Source organism: Corythoichthys intestinalis, chromosome 5 (genome assembly GCF_030265065.1).
Source record: "Corythoichthys intestinalis isolate RoL2023-P3 chromosome 5, ASM3026506v1, whole genome shotgun sequence".
Lineage (NCBI taxonomy): Eukaryota > Metazoa > Chordata > Actinopteri > Syngnathiformes > Syngnathidae > Corythoichthys > Corythoichthys intestinalis.
The window spans coordinates 38370233-38393873 of NC_080399.1; the positions used below are offsets into that span (position 1 = coordinate 38370233).

At 40.2% G+C, this 23641-nt stretch overlaps 1 protein-coding gene across 2 annotated transcripts in view; it reads right to left on the reverse strand.

Annotated features, from left to right (window-relative positions):
* The window catches only part of elmo3 (engulfment and cell motility 3), a 49309-nt gene extending 27084 nt beyond the window's left edge, over nt 1-22225 (reverse strand). Inside the window, exons 1-10 of one of the 2 annotated variants that reach the window (XM_057837411.1) lie at nt 21944-22225; nt 11715-11812; nt 2889-2929; nt 2725-2797; nt 2209-2259; nt 1816-1985; nt 1638-1737; nt 1419-1570; nt 1274-1352; nt 809-859 (exon numbers count right to left, since the gene is read on the reverse strand). In XM_057837411.1, the coding sequence (XP_057693394.1) occupies nt 809-859; nt 1274-1352; nt 1419-1570; nt 1638-1737; nt 1816-1985; nt 2209-2259; nt 2725-2797; nt 2889-2929; nt 11715-11792 (795 nt within the window). In that variant the 5' untranslated portion in view covers nt 11793-11812; nt 21944-22225. Of the gene's footprint in view, nt 1-808; nt 860-1273; nt 1353-1418; nt 1571-1637; nt 1738-1815; nt 1986-2208; nt 2260-2724; nt 2798-2888; nt 2930-11714; nt 11818-21943 lie in introns of both variants that reach the window. The other variant, XM_057837410.1, reaches the window with a different exon arrangement.
* Nucleotides 22226-23641: the final 1416 nt, after the last annotated feature.

Here is a 23641-nt window from a genome sequence, read left to right on the forward strand (position 1 = left end):
CGAAAAATGTCAGACATTTCGAATAATAAATATAATTAACTATCTTCTTTTTAAGGCTGGGTTGAAACAAAAGCGGTTGCACGGTGTCTGTATACAGGGGTCCCCAGGGTAAAACGTAAAAATTAAAAATAGTTTGGGGGCTTAATGCGCCGTGAAACTGCTATGGCAGCAAACAGACACAATGTTCTATCAAACACAACAGTTCTTTTGACTTAAAATACTGTTTATTTTAAAGAGGGTTGCAAGAGCAGAAACTGCTTTTTCAGCCTTTTCTGTGTTTTCCGCCATATACAGTATGAATATATGAAAAATGTTAGACTTTACAGATGTGCTTCTTTAAATATATATATATAAAAATACTGACTTACAATGAAATATGAGGAAACAGGCATCACTGAACTGTTTATTTAACAGTTTATTTATTATTTATGCTTTTACAAAGGATATGGCTCCTGTAATTATAAATGTCTGCAGCTAGGGTAAATAATAAGATTTATAGCTCTTTTTATAAATTTCGACTTTAAGACTATCAGTTTGATGCTCCAAAAATAGTCAGACCTCGTATTTTGCTTATCTGGAGGATGAGCTGTGGAGAAAAAACCTGATATGCTTGAACAAACAAACAAACAAACAAACAAACAAACAAACAAACAAACAAACAAACAAACACGTACTGCAATTTTAGAAGCAGCATAAAAATCTAACTGAACAGATTTTTTTCTCCCCAAATTCTTCCACAGTACAAATGCAATAAGATTGTTTTTATTTTCAGTCTGGCTAGGGTAATCATGTGCATATCAGAATTCACCTTATGAATGTACTGACGGAGATTCTTCTTATTCAAGTATGCAAACATTTCCTGAAAAAAAGAAGTCGAAAAAACAATATAACATTAGTTTCATTGTTGTAGCAGCAGAATTCTAACACTGGGTGGCGACGGTGAGATAGTAAAGTATAAAAAATGTTGGCCAAAACTAAACTAGAGCCTCTGTCACGAAATAATTCCCTGCTGGAATATGGAGGGTGTTTTAGTGGGGGAAGTGTGTGTATTAAAAGGCGCACGCGAAAGAGAGAATAGGAGACAAGCCGTTGAATGAGGAAACTGTTACTGCAACGAGAGAGAGCTTAGTCCAGGCAGAGTTCATTGAAAGACTTGCCAGTCTCCAGGAAGTGTAAAATGACGTGTCAAAATATGATTACTAGATTGTGTATCCGGTGGGAGTTCTACATACGTCACTGTCGAACTTTAAGCAACCAAGAACCAAATCAGCACCTGTCTGTCAGCATCCTTGGCTGTCTGCAACAGAGCCATGAGAAGAGCCATAGCTTTGGTCTGGATCTGCTGATTTGTCCTGAAAAAAAAGTTTCATATTTGATAGCAGAAAAGGCTGTGGCTTGCCCGCTTGGTGGCTACTCACATCTGCAAGTGATCAATAAGCCTCTCCATGGTCACCACTTGCTTGACCTGTACAAACAGGCTGTAGCTGCTAAGCACCATATTCTCCAAGATGTCCAAGCACACCTGTTGGATGGACGCATCGGCCGCCTTTGCGTTGACGAAGCAGGCTATCTAAACAAAAGAGAACATGGCAAAGATAAGTCGGTTACAGTGACAAACATGACAAGAAGTTAGGTACCTTCTCGATGAAGACTGATGAGAGGTTTTCCCAGGATACGATGCCGTGATCCATCAGCTCCATGAAAGCTGTCAGTGTGTGGGTCATGATCAGAGTACTCCTAAAACATGCATACGAGGAAGGAATATGTATTACAAAAAAATATATATATATTTGTCATAGTGGTTAGAGAACTCACTCGCTGGAGTCTTCCACGATTTTGACCAGTAAAAGGTGTCCGTCTCTACTGATAAACTCCTGCGCGAATGTCACGTCAGTGGAAACGCAGGCGAGTTGCTTCAACGAATCGCAACGCACGCCCAGGTCCATGCTCTGGATGCCTTTAAACAAATCCTCTGCACAGCGTCCCTAATTTACCAATGTTAAAAATAAAACAAAACACCATATTTTTAAAAATCCATTCAGTTTAATCAATCATTCAGTTTATTCTACAATTTGTTACTTTTTTTCTTTCATTCAAGGGCCTAAATCTGCAACGTGTGGTTTATTAGTAATAGTGAGATTGTGGACGGTGGTAGGACAGACTGTTGGATGTAAGTAAAAAAGTAGTGTGACTGAGAGGCAGACTCACCGGGGCCTTGGTTAGACGCAAAATGCAACCGTTCTTGATATCCAGACGGTTCTAAAAAAAACCAATCATTTTTGAGAAACACTAAAGCAGTTTGGACTATGAGGTAACAGTAAGTGACTGGCTGGCTGACAACTGAAGAAGGTTTCTAATTATCTTCAACATAAAATTCATGCCAATTTTTGGCCACTTACAGTGGTGAGAACAAGTATTTGATATACTCACAATGGGAAAACCCATTGGCAGTGTATCAAATACTTGTTCTCCCCACAGTATCTAGGAGAATGCAAGTCTTCATCTCTGTTTGAGCTAATCTCAAAAAATGGTGGATGAGGTCAGTCATTATTCCACACCATATACAGTATAGCTTAGCACACATTTATGAAAGTTGCTCTGTGGATGAGAGCACAGTCATGCTGGAACACAGCACCTTCACTTAAATTGTTTCCAGTCCCCTGCCTTACACCTACAGTAACTTGAAGTCAATCTTTGATCCAATCAATTTTGCTCTTTACTCACTGATTCAGTGATGTATGTCTGCACTCCGTCGGCATACTGAAGCGCGTAGTTCTCATGACCTGGGAGATTCCAGCTACGCATGCAGAAGAACACACAAAAACAATGTAGTCACTATGATAGTAAAATACATGAAAATACAGCAGATGGTTCATTCACACACTTACCCATCACAGACATCCTTAATAACTGCAGATAGAGGATTCTTCTGCTCAAAGACAAGAAAAACACTCAGTCACATTCTGTATATGAACTACTACAACCCCTAGCAAAAAGTATGGAATCACCGGTCTCGGACAAGCACTCACTCAGACATGTTATCATGTACAACAAACTCAGATAAAAATTTTGAAAAAGAATTACTTCAAAAGAGCAACTCTTTAGCATTCAGAAACACTAAAAGAAATGAATAAAAAAACATTGTGGTGGTCAGTGTTGTCAGGTAACGCGTTACTGTAATCTGATTACTTTCTTTCAGTAACGAGTAATCATTTATCATTTTCATTTTTCTACACCAGTAATCTGATTAAAGTTAGTTTTCTTAGTGTCTCTGCGTTACTATTTTGTTATTGCCTCATAATGTATGTAGAATGAAGAAAATTGTAGTCATGTACGAAGAGGATTTTGAATAGAAAATGCTAAAATAAAAGGTTCCCGGTACGTGTTTCCATGACAACCACTAAACTACAGTACTTCCTGTGTTGGTCTCGCGTCACGTTGTGTCATGTGTTGTGGGACTGAAAAAGGCGTGGGCCAGGCGAGTGTTGAGACGATATGAGGGAATGTTGATCTGTGGATATTTATGAATGAAGTTGAGTATTTTTCCTTCATTCTGGAGGGTATCAGCAAAAGGTCGGACCCCCTACATGCGCGGTTGTTTCGTAGCTTTGCCGTTGCAGCGACGGGCAGTCATCGCTCCAAGTTGGCAAGCTTTGTTTACATCATATGCGTGTTGCACATTTATGCCGTGAGGTGACGTGTTCGTTTAGCATCTTTGCGATGTGTTGTAAGTCCGACTGAGTGTAAAGTCCTTAGATGCCGCCATGTTTTGTGGCCATATTGACCGTGTGTGTGTTGAGAGGAGTACTTCCGGGTTTTGCACGCGCATCCACGCCCGCCACCACCTTTGTGTTCATTGCACTGTACAATCAATCTACTTGTGTGTTGTTGATTATTGTGCAGTCAGTTTGCATTGTTTTACATTGGCACTGATATGCTGTTAACCATAACTCGAAATTCAGAGGTTTTGACATTTTCCTTAATCTTTGACTTAGTTTAATCAGACGGTGGAGTTTATTTCAACAAATTCCATGCAGTTTGTCAGATATTTGTTAGTTTCAGGGCTCCGGAGTGGCTAAGCTAGCGCGAGTCAACATCATGTGAAAAATTCTGATATTCTCCTTTAAATTCAATCATCGGAAAGTCAATTACATGTGATGACATTTTTCTGTTGTCATTCTTGTGTTGAGGCGGCAAAGGGAGAAAAATTGGTATAAAGTAACTGTTAGATTACTTTTAAAGTAACTTGATAATGAAGTAATCAGTAACTAGAGTACTTTTTTAAGGCGTAATCAGTAATTAAATTACTTTTTCAAGTAATCTGTGACAACACTGGTTGTGGTCAATAAATTTTACTTTTATAGAGCAAGTGCAAGGAAATATATATGGAATCACTCCATTCTGAGAAAAAAAATATGGAATCATGATAACAAATAAAGAAATAACAATCAAAACACATCTCTAGTATTTAGTAGCACCACTTCTGGCTTTTATGACAGCTTGCAGTCTCTGAGGCATGGACTTGGTAAGTATTCTTCATCAATTTGGTGCCAACTCTCTTTGATTGCAGTTGCTCGATCATCCTTGCAGGTCGGAGCCTTGCTGTGGACCATTGTTTTCAATTTCCACCACAGGTTTTCAATTGGGTTGAGATTTGGGCTATATGCAGGCCATGACATTGACTGGATGAGTCTTTCAGCAAGGAATGCTTTAACAGTTTTAACTCTGTGGCATGATGCATTGTCATCTTGGAAAATGACAAACATATTTTCAACTGAAGGGATAAGAAAGCGGTCTAAAATTTCAATGTAAACTTGTGCATTTGTTGGACATTCAACCACAGCCATCTCCCCAGTTCCTTTGCCAGCCCCGTATCATTAAGGACTGAGGGAATTTTGACGTTTTCCTCACGCAGTCATCTTTGTAAATCTCACTGGAACAGCACCAAACCAAAGTTCCAGCATCATAGCATCCTCACCTTGTCAAGAGTCAAGAATCTGCACTGGACACGGTCTCAAGAATCAAGAATCTGCATTGGACAAGGTGATGCTGCTGGAACTTTGGTCTGGTGCTGTTCCACTGAGATTCACAAAGATGACTGCCTGAAGAAAACATCAAAATTCCCTCAGTCCTTGATGATGACCCATCGAACTTGCTTATTTTATCATCAATTGTAATAAAAAGACTATAATTGGACAGCTTAGTCAATGGAAGATACAGTATACTGTAGCTATCACTATACTACTACTGAACAAAATGTTGGTTGGTTCATGCACACAGTTGAGTTAATTCTGTGTTCTCCCCTACTCCACATTAGACCTATCGGCGCACCCCTTGTAACCAGAGGTGGGTAATAATGCGTTATATTTACTTGAGTAATGTTTTGAGAAAAATGTACTTCTAAGAGTAGTTTTAATAAGTTATACTTCTTTACTTTTATTTGAGTAGATTTGTGAAGAAAAAACGCTACTTGTACTTGAGTACATTTTTTGGACGACTACTTTTACCTGTGTAAAATTATTTTGAAGCAACGCTATTCTTACTTGAGTAAAATTTTTGGCTACACTACCCACCTCTGCTTGCAACAGAGTCGGTGACTTTGGGGTCAAAATTTGGCATGCCGACATTGTTTAAACGGCCACGAAATTCGCCAGAATGAACAATTGCAATTAATAAAAGTATATATTAAGGTTGTATGGCTGTATATACTGTACATGTTTATACATTTTGACTAGGGGTTTTCTTCAAACAAAAAGCCCACCACCTAAAGTCAACCAATAGAAAACAATCTGAAAATGAGGGAACTTTTGGGGAGTTCCCTTACATGTCTGTGAACTTTGAATCATTTCGTTTTTGTAAAAAATAAAAAATGAGGCCAGTTATGGAGTGTTTCCCTACGTGTTTGCGGACTGTGAATCACTTCCCGGTTCGCCACTGCAGCCATACGTAAATGTGCACATACGTATTCTATATTAACCTTATATTGAATTCTTGTTACCATCCCTGTTCTTTACGATATTTTTTTTATTGTAGCTTTGCATGTCATGTAAAAGCTCCTATCTATAATACCCCCCCACCCCATGGGGTCTCTTTGGCGCTGCCCAGCCAAAACTGTTTGACCCCCTGTGAGATGTGCTTTAATGCTTTTGCACAATAACAGTATTAACAGTATTCACAATAACTGTATTTACAATAATTAAAGCAATTATGTGTGTTTAAAACTAGGTGTTATGATTATGTTTTCGCATGTAACAGTTTATTCGCCTGTGCTTTGGTGTTTACACAATGAAAAGAGTAAGGTTTCTGTTTTCAGTAAACGTTACCATAATGTTTCATTCTGGTTTCTGTTCTCAGTAAAGAATACCTTAGCAGCCAAACGAAACTCACGTGTGTGCAATAAAAGGCTGCGCTCCTCAGGGGGAGGGCAGATAAGCTTGTTGTGAGCCACTCGCTCCGCATCAACCTTCCTCCTGACGGCCGTCAGCATAAAAACCTTATCTCTGTCTCCGTTCTGATTCTCTCTCCGCCCTCCCTCAGGTCCTTTATTATTTTCTCAGTACAATAGTAAGTTTAGACCCAACACCCCCAGACACCATTCATATGCCAAAACGACCAGAACGCTAATGCGACGCAGGGTCTCTTTTGTGTGACAGCCCAAAATGGACCGTTCGCCCAAAAATGTGGGTTTTGTTGAAAAAAAAAAAAAAAAAAAAAAAAAAGAAGTCAAAATTCAAAACGCTACTTGGTCTACAGTTTTTGTCCAAATCACATCATTTACATATATATGGCGGAAAACACAGACAAGACTGAAAAAGCAGTTTCTGCTCTTGCACTCCTCTTTAAAAGAAACTGTTGTATTTTAAGCCAAAACAACTGTTGAGTTTGATAGAACAATATGTCTATATGCTGCCATTGCAGTTTCATGGCGCATTAAGCCCACAAACTATTTTGAATTTGTCCGTTTTACCCTGAAAACCCCCGTTAACAGACGTCGCGCAACCGCTTTTGTTTCAACTCAGCCATAAAACGAAGGTAATTAATTATATTTATGATTCAAAATGTCTGTTATTTTTAGCTTAGGATCATGAATTGACGTCTCATATTTCGTTTAAAAAAAAAAAAACGACTTTAAAAAATTATTCACTCACATATATTAAACTTTTGAACAAATTATGTCACAATGAAAAAAATGGCGTCAGTAAAAAGGTCACGGATATCTACCTCATAACTATCGCTTAATTGTATTTTTTTTGTTACTGTCGCATTTTCTCTGATATGTTAGATGATGAAAAAAAAAAAAAAAAACGTTTAAAAGGGTAAATATATGAAAAAGAAAATCTCAACCACTCCTTGATGTCTGTGATTTCTGCATCGCGAGCCTTGTTATATTACCATGTTTATTATTATTATTACCATAAAATACCCAAAAATCCAGCTGTGGCCATTCACTGCTGTGGTTTGAAACTCAGCGATACATGCTACATGGAGTTTTTGGATTGAAACAAGGTAAGTAAGCGATAATATCTCGTTAAAGTCATGACGTCTGTAATTCTGCTCTCGCGTGCTCTCACCTTCAGATAGGGTTCTGCTGTTTAAATTTTTTTTTTTTTTTTTTAAATGCTGTGCCGTTCAAAATTTTTCTTCCCCCAGAAAATTGAGATTTTAAGCTTTCCAATGATGTATCGCACATGCATATCGAACAATTTTGAAATTTTGCCAAATTGGGGGTCTCAGAGCGGGTCTCAGAGCGGAACTTTAAGTCACCTGAGTTTTTTCCGCCCTATACATTAAAATCCTCCTTCTTACATTTAAGACAATTAATGGGTTGGGGCCATCTAATCTATAGACCCTACCCAACGACGTCACAAAACCACGTGCTCGCTGTATGGTTCCGCCCACTTGTACGTCATTTTGTCTCTGTATTAGCATTGGTTTCAATTGATCGAGGAATTTAAAATGCATTTCATGGAAGACCCGGTGCTTTCTGATGCCGTAAACTCACTGGATGTGTTGCATAAAAGGCGTTATGTGGAAAAGCTTCGTTCTATACAGTCGCCAGATCCATATTTGATGCCCAAATCGATGTTTTTCGACCCACTGTCTTCGCCCTGTCTGCCCTACATCTGCTACGCTGATATTTACAATTATCTTGTCCACACAAAATCAGCCTATTCTCACGAAAATTTGAAAAACTTCAAGAGCTTGGAGGCTTATAAATACTTCGTTGCTGGTTGGGTGAAACAGGTCCTCGTCCACGAAAATTCGGCAGGAATCTATCTTGTGCTTGGAAAGGTGAGTTACGAAATTTTCAATTCAAAATCTTTTGTTATTGCTAACATCCACTGTCAAGTCTAATGTATTTCATGTCATTTGTCAATGGAGTTAAGGCTTTTAATGTTTATATGGTTTAGCGATAGCACTCTCACTACATACATACGTGTATGTTGTCGGCAATTAGCCTAGCAATGATCTTAATTGTGGTTATTTGTCAGCCCAAAACCCTCTAAGTATATCTTAAATGCATCTTACCCGATATAAAATGACTACTACATAGTCTGTGTTGATTTTTTGGTGCCCAGTTTTCACGTCGAATTGCAGCCGTCCATTTCGCTCTCCTCTTTGGATCCCTCGGAATACGGTAAAACTTCAAGTCTCTCCTTCCATCTTCTCTGTTAGTGCAACCAACAGCCACACACGCCTTCACCATTTTGATTATTAATGTTAAGGAGCAGAAAAACACGCCGTAAATAGGAAGAATGTACGTAGCCGTAACAGGTTAACACTATGTTTTGACGGACAATTGGGCGGTACCATTCAGGAGAGCAGAGTTGTGACGTCACGTGGGTAGGGTCTATTCGATGCTCTGATTCCATACCGCCCCAACAGAACACTACGCTCTCAGAATGCAGGTCTACTGGTAGTTCCCAGGGTTTCTAAAAGCACTGTCGGAGCTAGAGCCTTTAGCCATCAAGCCCGTTATATGGAATCAGCTTCCAGCTAATATTAAAGACGCCGAGACAGTCTGCACATTTAAGATTAGATTAAAAACGTTCCTATTCGACAAAGCTTATGGTTAGGCAAGTTGAAGTCGGAGTAGACTCACAGTTTAGTCTAAGCTGCACTAGAAGCTATGCTGCTGGGGGAAGTACAGCCACTGAGTTCTATCTCCTTTTTCTCACTCTACCTACTACTTGTCTTACTTTATTTTTATTTTCCAATATTAATATTAGAGCCGGGAATCTTTGGGCACCGAACGATTCAATTACGATTACGATTCAGAGTCTCCGATTCGATTATAAAACGATTATAGATGCACCCCCCTCCTTTTTTTTTTTTTTTTTTTTAATGTTTTGTACATTAGTTCCAAAATTGTTCAAAAATACTCTCAGGCTAAACCAAACTACTATTTCAGTATCAAGTTGACATATAGCCTTAAAAAAATATACAAAAATAACAGTAAATAAAAAACTCCAGTCCCAGTTCTGTATCAGCAGCTTTAAACTACATTCAATTAATTTAATGTTGCGAATCAAACAAAGTTGTTAAAATTGCTCCCGTTATTCCATAATTTCCCTTTTGTCTACTTTCGACATGTGAAAGTTTTAAAACTATTTTAAAGATAGATTCAAGTCAATATTTTACCGATTTAGGAGTATTTTAGATAAAAAGTTAATTAGGTTTGCTTGGAAGGTTCGCTACAACAGCCTTGCAGGGAAGTGTACTGCCTTAAGATGGCGGCCGTTTACTAACGCCCGCATCTAGCTTTTTGTAGATGTGCTGCTATGGCTACCGAATCTAGATTGCATCTAGTCCTATATAAATGATATCTACCGTAACATTATGTGGATGTACTTTGTAGCAGCTTTTCGGCAGCAGTGAGGTATGTTGTTGTGTTTTTTTTTATCTCGTGGCATGAGTTGAGCTAGAGCCGTGAGTTGAGCATTGGCATTACCCAAGGGGCCGGGTAATGAGAAGCATGATGTTTAGCTACTCTCGCTGCGTTCCTCATTGTTTCGAAGACCGCGCGGCGCGCTGAGTGTGTTGTACTTCCACTTTACTTGGCATATTTCAATAATCGGAATTTGGATGTTTGTGAATCATTCTCAAATCTTCCACGGCCGAATCGCGAATAATCTAAGAATCGGAAATTTTGCACACCTCTAGTTAATATCCAGTTGTCTAGTCTCTTCATCGCTAGTCACCCGGTGTCACCTTTCCCCCCTCCCCTCTGGGAAGAGGCTATTTTTCAGCTGCAGCCTCCTGACTGTCCGGACCCCTGGATGGATGGACGTCCTCGTTGCTACCCCCGTCTCATCTGGCTAGATGGATCTCTTCTTGTTCCTTTACTCCACTGCATCTTTACGGACTGTAACTTTGCCTGCTAATTCCCATTAGAAGTCCTGGTGCTTCCTGTCTATCCGACCTGGGAGTGGATCTCTCCTGACTGTGGTACTCCCCAAGGTTTCTCATTTTCTCCCAAAGACTCTGGAGTTTTTAGAGTTTCCCCTTGCCGACATGGAGTTGTCTAAGGATGGGGGATGCCCAGGACTTGAACTTTATTTATTCGTCTTTGTTTGCTTCATTTGCTTTTTCTGATTGTGTATCATATTGCCTCTGCAAAGCCCTTTGAGACAACCTTGTTGTGATTTAGGGCTATACAAATAAAACTGAATTGAATTGAATTGAATTGAATTGAATTGAATTGAATTGAATTGAATTGAAAAGCTGAATACAGTTTTTGCCAAAAACCTAGGGTTCCACTTAAATTTGTCAAAAACATACCCATTTCCATTTGGTCCTTTCCAATGGCCAAAATTTCCTATTCATTTTCAATGGCACAAAAACTTCCATTTACATTTATTGAGTTCCAAAACAAGTGACTCAATATAAACAGGAAGTTAACCATAAATGGCCCCAGATCAATAGGAAGTGACCTAATAACAACAAAGTACCCTAAAATGCCCTCAAATCTACAGGTAGTGACGAATATGAACAGGAAGTGACCCCGAGATGCCCCATAATCAACAGGAAGTGATGCAATATCAATAGAAAGTGACCCGAGAAACCAACGATCAGCTACAATTGTAATTTCTCCAGAAATTGCATTTTGTAATTGTACAAAAATAAAAACTTAAATTTAATTCAGAAGATTTTTTCTTCTTCTTCTTCTTTCTTCACATTTAAATACGTGATTATCAACCCCACAATGGTGATGGTTGTCACAAAGTGTCACAATGTCTTTGAATGATAATAAATTATATTAAAAAAGAAAAAAATGAACAATGCAAAAGAACGTCAAATCCTAGAAGGTATTCAGCTTCCATATAATAAATAAATAACGATTCTTTGTGACAACTTTCTGAAAATTGTGACAACCAACTCTGTTTTCCCTAATGTTTACCCTACTATGAAAATGTAAATGCATGTCAGATTAACAGCATACTAGTAGAACTTAGTGACTGGCTCCCAGTGTGCAAGTAAATACGAGTGAGACTTCTACCATGTCTGACACCCAGCTATCCTGTTATTAGTGGTCAGCCCGGCGGTCAAACAGTGAAAATGTTGTCAGAGTGTGTGGTACGCCCCGTGGCTGCTCTGTTATTAGTGGCTGCGACCATGCGTCCAGCAGTAATATACGGGTGGAGGGGGAGAGAACGAGAACTTTTCACGTTGAATAAAGCATTTGCATTGTGCATGCAGTAGACATGCATTACCTGGTCCAATCGTATGAGCTGAGGGTAGGCCCCAGGCATCTGGATGGCGATCTTCACGATGTCTTTTTGCTGCGGCATTTTGGCACTTCTGGGCTCCACTACGCTATTAAAAAAGGAAGAATGAAACAAAATGCAGGAAGGTGCGGCTATACAATCAAGCAGAAAATCTTGCATAAGTGCAATGATCATTAACTACCCACCTTCCCAGTTCAACAGTTTGGTGAAGGTCCCCAGTGTAACCAGTACATAAATGTCGACAAAGGCATGTTTGGGCAAGTGTTAACCCTGACTTGAAGCCTAACTCGAAAAGAGGTCATGAGCAATCGTGAACAGTGAACTCTGACGCTGACACAAGAATGGAAATCATTTTAGGGAGGAACTAACTTGATACTTTTTTTTTTCTAAATGTGTCATGGGCAGTTTTCCAAAGACTCTTACATGGTGTACAGTAAGTGCAAGCATTGAGCTAACTCAGGGCTGTGACATTGTGCCACTGCATTCTTACGCTATTGATATGGAAACTGTAAACGGAATGATTCACAACTGGTCTTTATTAGAGTACATCCAGTTTACAGGTAAAAACAGACACAAATTTGATGATCAAAAATGAATCCAGCCAGTCAGCTGTTTTTTTATTTTCTGAAGAGAAAAAATAAACTAAATAAAAGGCTCATAGTTCTGAAATGACTCGATCCAGCTATCATTTTCGGTGCAAAGTGGTAGTATGTTCCTCTTTCAACATGCGTTTATGGTGCATGGGATAAAAGCAAGCAGTTTACTGTTTGTGTGGACTTAGTCACACACTCGCACCACGATACACACTTCCTCCTCAACCTTCAGACTGCACTCCCTGAGGGGACAGAAGAAGCTGTTGTTCCAGTTGATTCTCCCCCCGCTACTCCCTTTATCCTTCCTCCTCAGCTCACAGATAGGCCAGTCCAAGTTCTTCTATGTGCTCATGAGGTCACGATGACACAGTGGAGTTCAAACTTGCGCCTGCCTGTGTTCAGAGCCATGAATGGACCCCGCCCTGTGAGCAATCATTGGGATAGTTCACATACCATGACTCCCCTGCGGAAAAGAAAGCTTGCTCGGTCTTGGTTTATTGCAGCTCCTGTCAAAACAAACCTCAAGTCTCTACTGTCTTCACTTCACTTGTCCTGAGGCTATATCTTAAACAGTCAATCTCTCTTGATTGGAATCAAATGTAGAATGTTTGTTTTTAATCATTGAAATTGACTGTGTGGTGAGGGCATTTGGGGTGTTAATAAACTCGAATCAGCAGCCATTCTAACTCTTGCCTTGATCGGAAAGAGATTTTATAAGAATGTGAGATTTTTGGGGGGAGCAAGAGCTGCTCTACGCAATGCTTCTCGAACAGAGTCAAAATGAGATATACTTATGTAATTATCTTTTTTTTTTTCAAACATATTTTAAAATTAATTAATAAATTATCACCTCAGAAACTTTCATGTCTATGTTTGCATTCTAAAGTTGTGCTAGACCATGCTTTGTAAGTGGCTTTCAACATGTTTTCAGATATGTGCAGTTAAATGCAAAACCCGGGGCAGCAGGATGCATGCACATATATTTTAAATGTTAAGTCGGGAACCTGGCAAACATGATAATCAATGGTAGGTGGGTTGCACTTTTCTCTTGGCATGGGTACTGGGGCAGGATCTCCTCATCCTCCAGGTGAGTGGTTGTTGTGGAGGTGCGTGCATACGCTCCCCTCTCTCGTTCTCTTGTCCCCGTCTTTGTCTCCTCTGTCCCAGTATCCTGCTTGGACCCTGGCGCTGCCCTGCACTGGGCAGTTGGGAGGCCGTCGTTCATCCGTGGGGTAGTCTGCTCCCACAGTGGGCTTTTGGGGCAGTGGGGCTAAGGATGCAACAATACTCGGTTTTATATTGAACAGTTTGATAAGTCTTCTTTGATTCAATACGCAAAAACATTCAATCCAAATGAAAAGTTCCCAAAATGTAGCCTGGTACACCAGACTCACCGCTGTTCCAGCTATAGAGTCTGGCGACCAATGAGCGGAACAAATTTCTAGGGCGGAGCAAGCCACAGCAAACAGACAGCGGAGTGGACAAATCAGCGACGGGTAAAGCGACAACTTGCGCGGCGCGAGTGGAGAACGGAGAAGTTTATTTAACATGGCTAGTGCGAGACAGCCTGTTGTCAATGACTTGTGTCTATGTGTTTTTGTTAATTTAAAACTGATTTTACCGTGGATTGGAACATATTCTCGGCTCTCCTGTTAGTCATCTGTGTTGTTGTGGAGACGACTTCCAATACGGAAGAGTGACAATGCTCGTTACGAACACGTCACGCAAATAAACGAATCTGATTGAATGGTTGATTTTGTTCTTGCTCAAGAGGCCGTTAATGGGCTGGGTTCCAGACTATTCTCACAGTGTTTGAAAAATACAGGGAGAACAGTCTGGCCGTGCCAGGCAACCCAAAATGTATTTCACGAATTCATTTTTGTCGACTCTTTCGCTAAAATGTCCAGCGCAGTTTTGCCTTGAAAAAACAAACTCTGCCACTAGCAACTCCCTCTCCTCCTCTCCTCCCTCAAATTGCATAAAAGGTGGGAGCTGTGGCGCACGAGGATCATTGCTCGTGAGGAAAGACAGAAACTTAAGGAGGCGGCTTCCTGACTTCAATATCGTATAGATCCGTTGTTTGGCAGCATTTTGGGTGCGCTGATATGCTATCCCCACTCGTACATATTGAACAAAGACTGCCTTTCCGGATACGTACAACAAAGTCTGCAAATATATTGTTGCCCACTTGGCTGCTACGAATAACCTTGCTTTGACAACAGACAGGTTAAGACCGTGGGTCACAGAGAGCTAACTCACGGTTACATGATGAACAATGAGTGGCAAATTAAGAGCGCTGTACTTCAAACTCTTCTTGTTTATGAAAGTTGATTGTCAAATGTTGGTGTTGTGCAGTAATGAGCAGACGTGGCTTCTGTGGCGTTTTTTTAATGCCCGACAACACTCTCGCGCACACACTAGATATCATCAAATAGCAACCTAGATGTGCTACGTTAGATCCCCTCCAAGTCCCATGTCATTGTCTGCGTGAGCCTAGAGTGATCATGGGACGCGTAGTCCATATACTACATTGGTGAATTAAAAACCACCGTGACTGAATGGAAGTTAAGCAGGCCAAATCAATTCATACCAGTGACAATAGATAATTCTGCAAATATTGTTAGTTCAGTACGTAACACAGATGGACTCGGACCACAAATAGGATGTTTTTCTCATGTGGTAAACATATACCTGCTAAGAGAGTAATAGCAATCAACAGTGTGCCCCGCCTCACTCTACAAACAGTAAAGATTGTTCTCAGCACTTTTATACAAAATTTCTTCAGATCAGTAAGCACATAAATATTATGCACTATAATGCATGTTTATTTGATGGCATTGTTATTTTTGCTTGTTAGCAAAATAAAAAAAACAATTAAAAAAAAAAAAAAACAGCCTTGTATTTTTTGTTTCAGAGCATTGAATGTATTGAATCGAATCGAAAATCGTACCGAACTGTGATTTAACTGTATCGTAGCATTTATAGTTGGGGCCCCACGGCATTCTCGGTGCATGGGGGACTGGGACGGCGGGGGTGGGCATGTGTTTTTGGGCGTGTGCATGGGAGGTGGTCATGCGCTCCTTCGCCCTTGGCTAGTTGGATGTGGCTCGGATTGGCCAAAAGACCATCTTGGGTCCTGGGGCGCGGAGAGTGATCCATTGGCTATGACCGTGGGTGTGATGATGTTTCGAGTTCGATTCCCCCTGGAAAGTCGGGGTTGGCATTTGCTTTGCTTGTCGGCTCCTGCGCAGCAGTCAAATTCTCCACATCAACTAACAAACGTTAGATTGGGAATAAGCATGACTAGGTGCCACTGAACACATTGTAGGTTGTCGACTCATTAATACTGAGCAGTGATTAATCCTGATGATGGATTCCCCGTCACATATTAGTATATTACTAACATTATTTCCAAACTCACCCGTTCATATACTTTTATCCGTCCCATCTTCCTTCCATCTCTCCTTTGGTTAGTAGAGTAGTCCCTACATGGTGTCCCATCGGTAAGAGTACACAGCAGCACTACTGATATTAGGTAGGAAATATATTAAATGTTTTTTTTTGCATCACTATCCCTTCGGTTCTTCCGTCTGATTTTCCCTTCGCTCTCTCCCCCCAAAACTGTTTTCTGTCCAGCTGCTCTCTCTGAATAAACAACACTATACAAACAACCAGAATGAGAGTACACCTAAACCTCATGTGGCACATCAACTGTGAAGCCTAAAAAAACACACAGATTCCCATTCTCTGAGCCTAAGCATCTAAATGTATATGTTAAGGAATATTAATTTGCTATCATGACAAAATTCTGTACTTCTCAAGAAGATGTAGTAAACAAACCAAAAATAGCTGGTTCAAAGTTCAATTTACCAAATCAACCCAAACTCTAAAATAGTGTGACAGTCGTTCATCCATCCATCCATTATCTGTACCACTTTGCCTCACGAAGGTTGTAGGGATGCCGGAGACTATCCCAGGTGATTATGGGCAGAAGGCGGGGTACCTCCTGAGCTGGTTACCAGCCAATCAAATATCTCAAACTACTCTTTATTCAGATATGGTTTAAAGAAACAATGCCTGCCTCTGGCAGTTATTAGGGAAGTCAACCAAGATTCTTCAGAATAGACACAGAATATTAAATATGAACTTTTTCAGATTCTCACTGACACGTGCGCAACCTGTTGTCGAGACATAAAAGCATTTATCTAAAAGATGGCTGCGTTCAGAATCATGAATGGTAAATGGTAAATGGTGTTATACTTATATAGCGCTTTTCCACCTTTCAAGGACATTCATACAGCAGAATTAGTTAACATTTCTGTTGTGTAAATAATTGTATTGTTGTACATGTTGATTGAATTTGAAGGATCCTATGTATAGAAAAATAAGGGTTACCATAAATAATAAATATTTAGGTAAGTGAGAGAATGTTCCTGAAAAGGAAGAATGATCGTTTCTGCTGATGAATTAATGTTCCATCAGAGGAATAAATACTCTAAAAGAATGAATGTGCCAGTGAATGAGAAGTTCTTGCAAAAGAAATATTCCTGCGGAATAAATATAATGAATGTGCCCTGTCTTAATTTGCTGACGGGTGGCCAGTCAATAGATATCATCTTCCTCTAGCCTTAATCAGTCAAGATTTAAGACAGAGAGTATAGAAAATATATTAAAACATATATTTAGGGTTGCCAAAGAGGACGACTTTTTGATCCTGCACCAGTAGAACAAACATTCCTGCAGAAATTACTAGATGTTCCGGAATAAAATTTCCTCCATCTGATGACAAAGCACACTTGGCCTGCCTGTCCATACACGCTCAGGCAAGAGTCAGTCTTCATTGCAAAAAAAGCCTAAGAAACCTAGGCCAAAGCTTGACTGCAAATCAAAACATGCTTTGTGAATGTTGTAACTAACACTTTTCTGACTCCCCAAAAGTGTGATATTTCTTTTAGTCAACTACTACATCACACCTCAGAATTAAAAAAAAAAAAAAAAAAAAAAAAAAAAAGTATAGACAAGCTTCCGAAGTACTTCCGCATTTCTGCTCGCGACTTCAGTTTTGCACTTTCTCTGACCAAAACAAAAGTGGAGCTAGAGTGCATCACTCCTAAAAAAACCCCTCAAAGAATACAATTTGGAAATACCGCATCCATCAGCCATCATCACGACATGGGAGGACAACATGTTCATGAAGGCAGATTTGGAACCAAGCCCATGCCACCACAAAGACTGAGTGTTTATGTAGCCATGTTGCCGCTGTGTTATGGAAGGTATGTTCTTCCTATCCCTGCATTTTCATGTGTCCAGTGTTCCAAAAATACTAAAGCTAAAATCTTGCGCATGAAATGACTTGCTGTCTTTGATATTGTTATTAAGAATTATGATGATGTTTAATATTATTTACTACAACTACTGTACTGCTGTGGCTGCAAAACATTCTATCTGCTGCTAGCCTGTTGCTAATCAATACGTGTAGGATGGCACAATTATGTTCAATTTGACTACAATTCTGTGTTTTGCGTCACCGCTGAGACATCATTAACTTAGCTAAATCTAGTACTACACCGATGAAGAAATGGAAAACAAACACTCAACTACTACAATTCATACATGGGCTTCTTACCCTAAGTGCATAAATGGAAGTGTTACAATTTTTTGTTTGTTTGTTTACAGATGGAAAACGCTGTTAGGGCCCAAATACACCAGATGCATGATCGTTGCGGTTCCGGTCCGACTCCGGTAAAAAATAATGCTGGAGCCAATCCGTTCCCATTACATCCTATTGTTCAACGTATACCGGCCGCGTAAGTGCTCCGGAGTGACTGCGAACCATCTCCGGCATGCCGCAGCCCGCCAGATGGTATAGGCTATTTTCTATTTTTGCCGGACACGCATCCGACAAAATGGGCGGAGCTGGGCCTGGACGTAACAGCCCAGTTGCTTATTCACAGTTTAAACACCAGCGAACATGGACGAAGAACGTTTCATCATGGAGGTGGAAAGTCACAAAGTGATATACGATGCAGCAGATCGTTATTATAAGGACAGCATTAAAAGGGAAGCTGCAAGGGGTCCTATTATATGTGTTTTTCTGGCAATGATATCAAACACAGGACATGCTAACAACTTTGAGCGAGAGAGAGAGGGAGAAAAAAAAAAGCAGCGTATCTGGAAGTGGTTCCACAGCAGAAATTCTCGTGCCCGGCGCACACACAATGTTGGTTTGTATATAGAGTCGAGGGGGAAAGAGTCGAGGGGGAAAAGTACGAAAGAGAATAGAGACAACCACAAGTTTCGACCTGGTGGTCTATTCAAAACGTTTCTCTTTCTTTCCTACATTATACAGTACTTGACTTTTCATAGAAAAACCAACAGTTTGCGCTAGGCACAGGAATCTTCAGTGTTGAGACACCAATTCCAAGTACGCTGTTTTTTAGTTCGTGTAGTATATAATCCGCAATCCATTTAATAAATATTACAGATTATTTAACAGTTGTTTGTAACAGCTCTATGAGATGTTATGTGCCATAAATTTTAAATGTGCACAAAGATATAAACCCACCAACACAACCAAGAGCATAATAGGCCCCCCCCCACACACACACGGAGCCCTGATCTCAACATGATGCAGTCAATCTGGAATTAAGAGACAGACATAACTAAAATATCAATATGCAAATTAAGAAAAATGTGCTCTCTCTCTGCTTCTCTGATGAGTATAGACTACGTGTGTTTTTCGTTGTTTTAAATGGCACATTATTGCGCGCGATCACGCGAACGCTCACGAGGGAACGGAGTTGGCGGACCGCAGCCAAGCGCAGCCGGTATGATTTGCCTGTTTTTGACTTACTGCGGGGCACGCAGTAAACACTGAAACGGACCGGAACCGCAACGATCATGCATCTGGTGTATTTGGGCCCTAAGGCAAGGGAAGACATCTTGATGTGCCTCACAACAACACTTACTGTACGTTGATGGACATATCGACACTACGTGCATTCAACTTTGATGATGGAAGGCTCGACTTACCTTTGTTAATATTTTTCTAATAATTTTATTAATTGTGATTTATTGACCTGTTTTGCAAATGCACCAATCACTTTCAATCCGTGGCTCATAACCTTGCTATAGGTACCAAACCCCAAAAGCTTCAAATGTGGATTCACCGAAAATATTAAAGCAATTTTTTTCAAAGTGAAAACCAAAAATCTAACCTAGCAAGCTAATAATTTAACAAATTCCCGTTCAAAATTCTTCTCATTTTGACAGCATGTTTTATGAACAGTTAAAAATTTTTAGACCACACTGCCCATTGGTCTGTTGTATTCCCTCATACCAAGTGCGAGTCAACCTTCCACTGAGCAAACCAGTTCCTCCTCCCATCAGTTCAAGGACTAGCAGTTAAAAGAAATGTAAATTGAAAGAAAACCAGTCCAAAACCTAGTCTAAAAAGCCACTTTGCCAAGATTTAATCAGCGTACGAAAAAAGGGCTTTGTGTTTCTTTATCTTCACCTAACCACTTAGACTTACTCATCAAACCCCTGGGGTTCAATTGAACCAAGTTTAAGAACTACTGTTTTAAATAAAGAAACAAATGGAATCATGTTGTCCAAACGTTTTATTGCGATCAATATCTGAAGTAAAAAAGAATGGCATACTATTAGTGTTTTTATATGTACATGTGTGATGAGCTCATAACTATAATCTAAAGTTTCTAAACAGATGAACAATACCTTGTACTGTTTCCTTGCAACATCAAAATCTGTGCCAGCAGCCTTCTGCATTCGGCAACTGTTATACTATTTGTAATTTTGCCTCATTTTGGTCACTCAAGTGGCCGACGTATCAATCTACACCTCATGTTAACACAGGCTGCACAGATTGTTCGAATTTTGTCCACGAACAATCAACGTAGTGATAAGAACAAACGCACAACACAGAAAGTCCTGGAGCTTCATCTACGTCGTGCTGAATCCCTTTTTGGAGATTCCGTGGGTTCCTCTGGTTTGATTTTGCAGTTTTAACTTACTTCAACCGCAATTTATGTTGTTCTGTCTAAACCGGAAGTCCGTAGCAGAAAATGTCAAAGATGGCACCATCCATGTTTCGCTCAGGAAACTTGTCTATAGAAAACACGCTGCTTGTACTGCAATGGATGTACAATCTGTTTGACTGGGAGGGCTCGCAGTGATCATTCACTGCCAACCCTTCCGAATCCAAATGGATTAGACATCTATCGCCATCAATGGCAGCCGATGATTTAAGACAGGGGTGTCCAAACTTTTGCAAAGAGGGCCAGATTTGGTGAGGTAAAAATGTTGGGGGCCGACCTTGGCTACCGTCCTTTACGTAGAACAATATATTTAAGCAAATTTTATCACGCCATTCTGTGTGTCACATTTGCTTTATTATTTGTTTTTAATTAATAATTTTAACAATCTCGCAACTAGCCTTTGCAGAGTTATCTTTCGACTCTTGGGCTCCAATGAAATACTGCTACTGTGAAATTAAACTAGCTTCAAGTTGCTTCAATTTCTCGCTGCGAATCTTCCCTGTAATCTTGTCGTACATGTCAGCGTGTCTTGTTTGGTAATATCGCCTCACATTGAACTCTTTAAAAACAGCGACTGTCTCTGCAAATGAGGCAGACACAGTTGTTGCGTATTTTAGTGAGGAAGTAGTCCAAATTCCACCTATCCTTGAATCGTCGGCCGTCGCAGTCAACTTTCCCTTTTTTTGTTGATTGTCGCCATTTTACAAAATGGGAAGTAAAGGGTCACACGGCGTAATGTTGCTTAGAGCGCTGCCTTTTAGTGGGTAAATGAGGAGCAGCATTTGTGTAAGCTACTTCATATGCTGGTAGCAGTATTGATTTTTGACAGAGGCTGGGGGGCCGGATGAAATTTGACCACGGGCCGCATTTGGCCCCCGGGCCGGACTTTGGACATGTCTGATTTAAGATGTTGGAATATGAATGGAACAATTATTTGGGTTAGCATCGAATGATACAGGTCCTGTTATAACATCAATTGACAATAAGACCTCAGTACCGCTACTGCACAACCTATTCACGGGGCATTAAATGTAAAATGACATGTTCAGCATCTGTCAGTGAGTGTGGGTGCATTCTTCCATGGCCAGTTGCTTTGTTAATAATGCCACAAGTAATTCTTTGTAGACCTTTTGTTGGCTAGTGGACAAGTGTGTCTCAACGTCCCCCCCAACGCATCGCCTCCCCATTGTGTGTATGTAGGGGAGGGGGCTCTCAGCTGCCCAACATTTTAATCTGACAGGCTACCACCACCTACACATACACATAACCAAAACAATATTAAACACAATATTGTCCTATTTTGTTGTAAACCGACAATACAACTCTAAGCACGCTTAAAAGTTGGTCAGAATGTTATATCTTTTAAGGTTATTGCAATTTTGACAACTGTTGCAGTCCAGTTTGGTTAAAAGTGTGGCTATAAATATGTCGTCAACTTTTTTAGTGAGGAGGGAAACTGAAAATAAAATGTCAATTCAAATGTCAGGTTGCGGTTAGGAACAGGCGTCTAAAACACTAGCACAACTTGCAGAAGAACTGGGAGGAAAAGAAGAATGCGTCCTACCTGATTAGAAAATGTAAGTAGAGTGTTTCTCTCCCGTAGGAACCGTTGCCCTCCTAGCGAGAGACATTTGCAGCGGTCTGTTCTCCACGCAGAATGAGCATAGTCAGGCTTTTCAAAGACTCCACTCAAAGATAAATGACCGCAATTCGTAAAAAAATAAAATAAAATAAAATTTAAAAAACAGATCAGCAAAAGAACTCAGAGGCGTGCTTTCTTGAATACTTCGTTTATATAAAAAGTTCCGGGTTAGTTAAAAGCTCAGGCAAAAAGATTTTCTTTTTAATAAAGTCACCCGATTTTGACACATCATTCCGGTTTCTTATTTCAAAATAAAACTCCAACACGAGCCTTCCTAAATTATGCATAAACTTGATGCGGTTCCTAGTGTTTAACATCAGTTGAAACAAAATTGAGTTTTGAAATTTGCATATGTTTAAACTAACACGATTCAGGGCTCTTTAGTTTGAAACGATGAATGACATCAAATTACTTTTGAAAAAATATTTTTTGAAAAGGAAGTTAGGAACGTCCATGCCATGGAAACAGTTTCAGATCACGTTTCACGAGACAGTTTTCCTCTTCAGTCCGATAGATATTGACTTGCAAAATAAATATAAGAATCCACTAGGGCAATCCTGATTATATTAAGCACCTTTGTAAAATATTTTCTTGCTCACTACCTTATTAATGTTTCACGTAACTAAATTCATAAATGGACGTGAACCAGCTGCCTCCCTGAAGTTTTTCTGGGAAGCTGTTGAACGTCAGCAATTCCCGTGCTAGACGACATGTACATACCCTCACTTTTAACAATGACATGTCTAATTATGACAAATACATTAGTTATCATTTTATGGAGCATTTCACATCTCCGCAGTTTAACTCTTTGGCTGCCATTGACGGCAATAGACGTCCAACCAATTATAACTGAGTGCAGGGCTGTCAACAGACTTGCAGGGGGCCGGGGACAAGAGACAATTATTGGGCCCCCCTCCCACCTCACTGGCTTGTCACGACAACATACGCATTACTTTTAACGCTTTGCAAGCAATGACAGTGTAAATTTTCAAATTATTTGAAATGGACAGTTAAATTTAACAGACCGTAATGTGATGTGACACAATATAAAGAAACAATTTCCATCAATTATCCCATGTAGGCTACAATTCAATACAACTGAGAGTGCTATGCCTGCCTGCTAAGCAACAAAACAGTATAAGTAAACATCCTGTGCCTGCCCCCTCCACATCCCTGGGGTTATCAAGACCTCAAACAGTGATGCGCCTAGATTTTTTGACAGCAAAGTCATTTATAACATCAGTGAAATCCAGTTTTTGAGCCAGCTCACACTCAATGGAAAGCATCGCTAGGTTGTTAACAGGTTCGTTTGTGCTGTTTCGGTGATGGATTGGTATTAGCGTTTGCTATAATACACAGTGGGTTGTAAACCCAAGATAAATCCAGCCGCCGGACCAGAGTCTGTTCAGCCTCGCGCACCTGCTCCCCACAGACTAACATATATCCCTGATCTCCCATCACCTTCTCTGTCCTCTGCTCAACGCGAGCAGCATGTCTTCTCATACCGCAGCCCAATAGGCTACAAGCGGCCGGTGACAGACTTGAATCGGCCTTTGGTCACGGTGATCGCGAATGTAAACCGTTCCGTGTTAGCGGCTGTTGTTCGCTTACCGACATCAC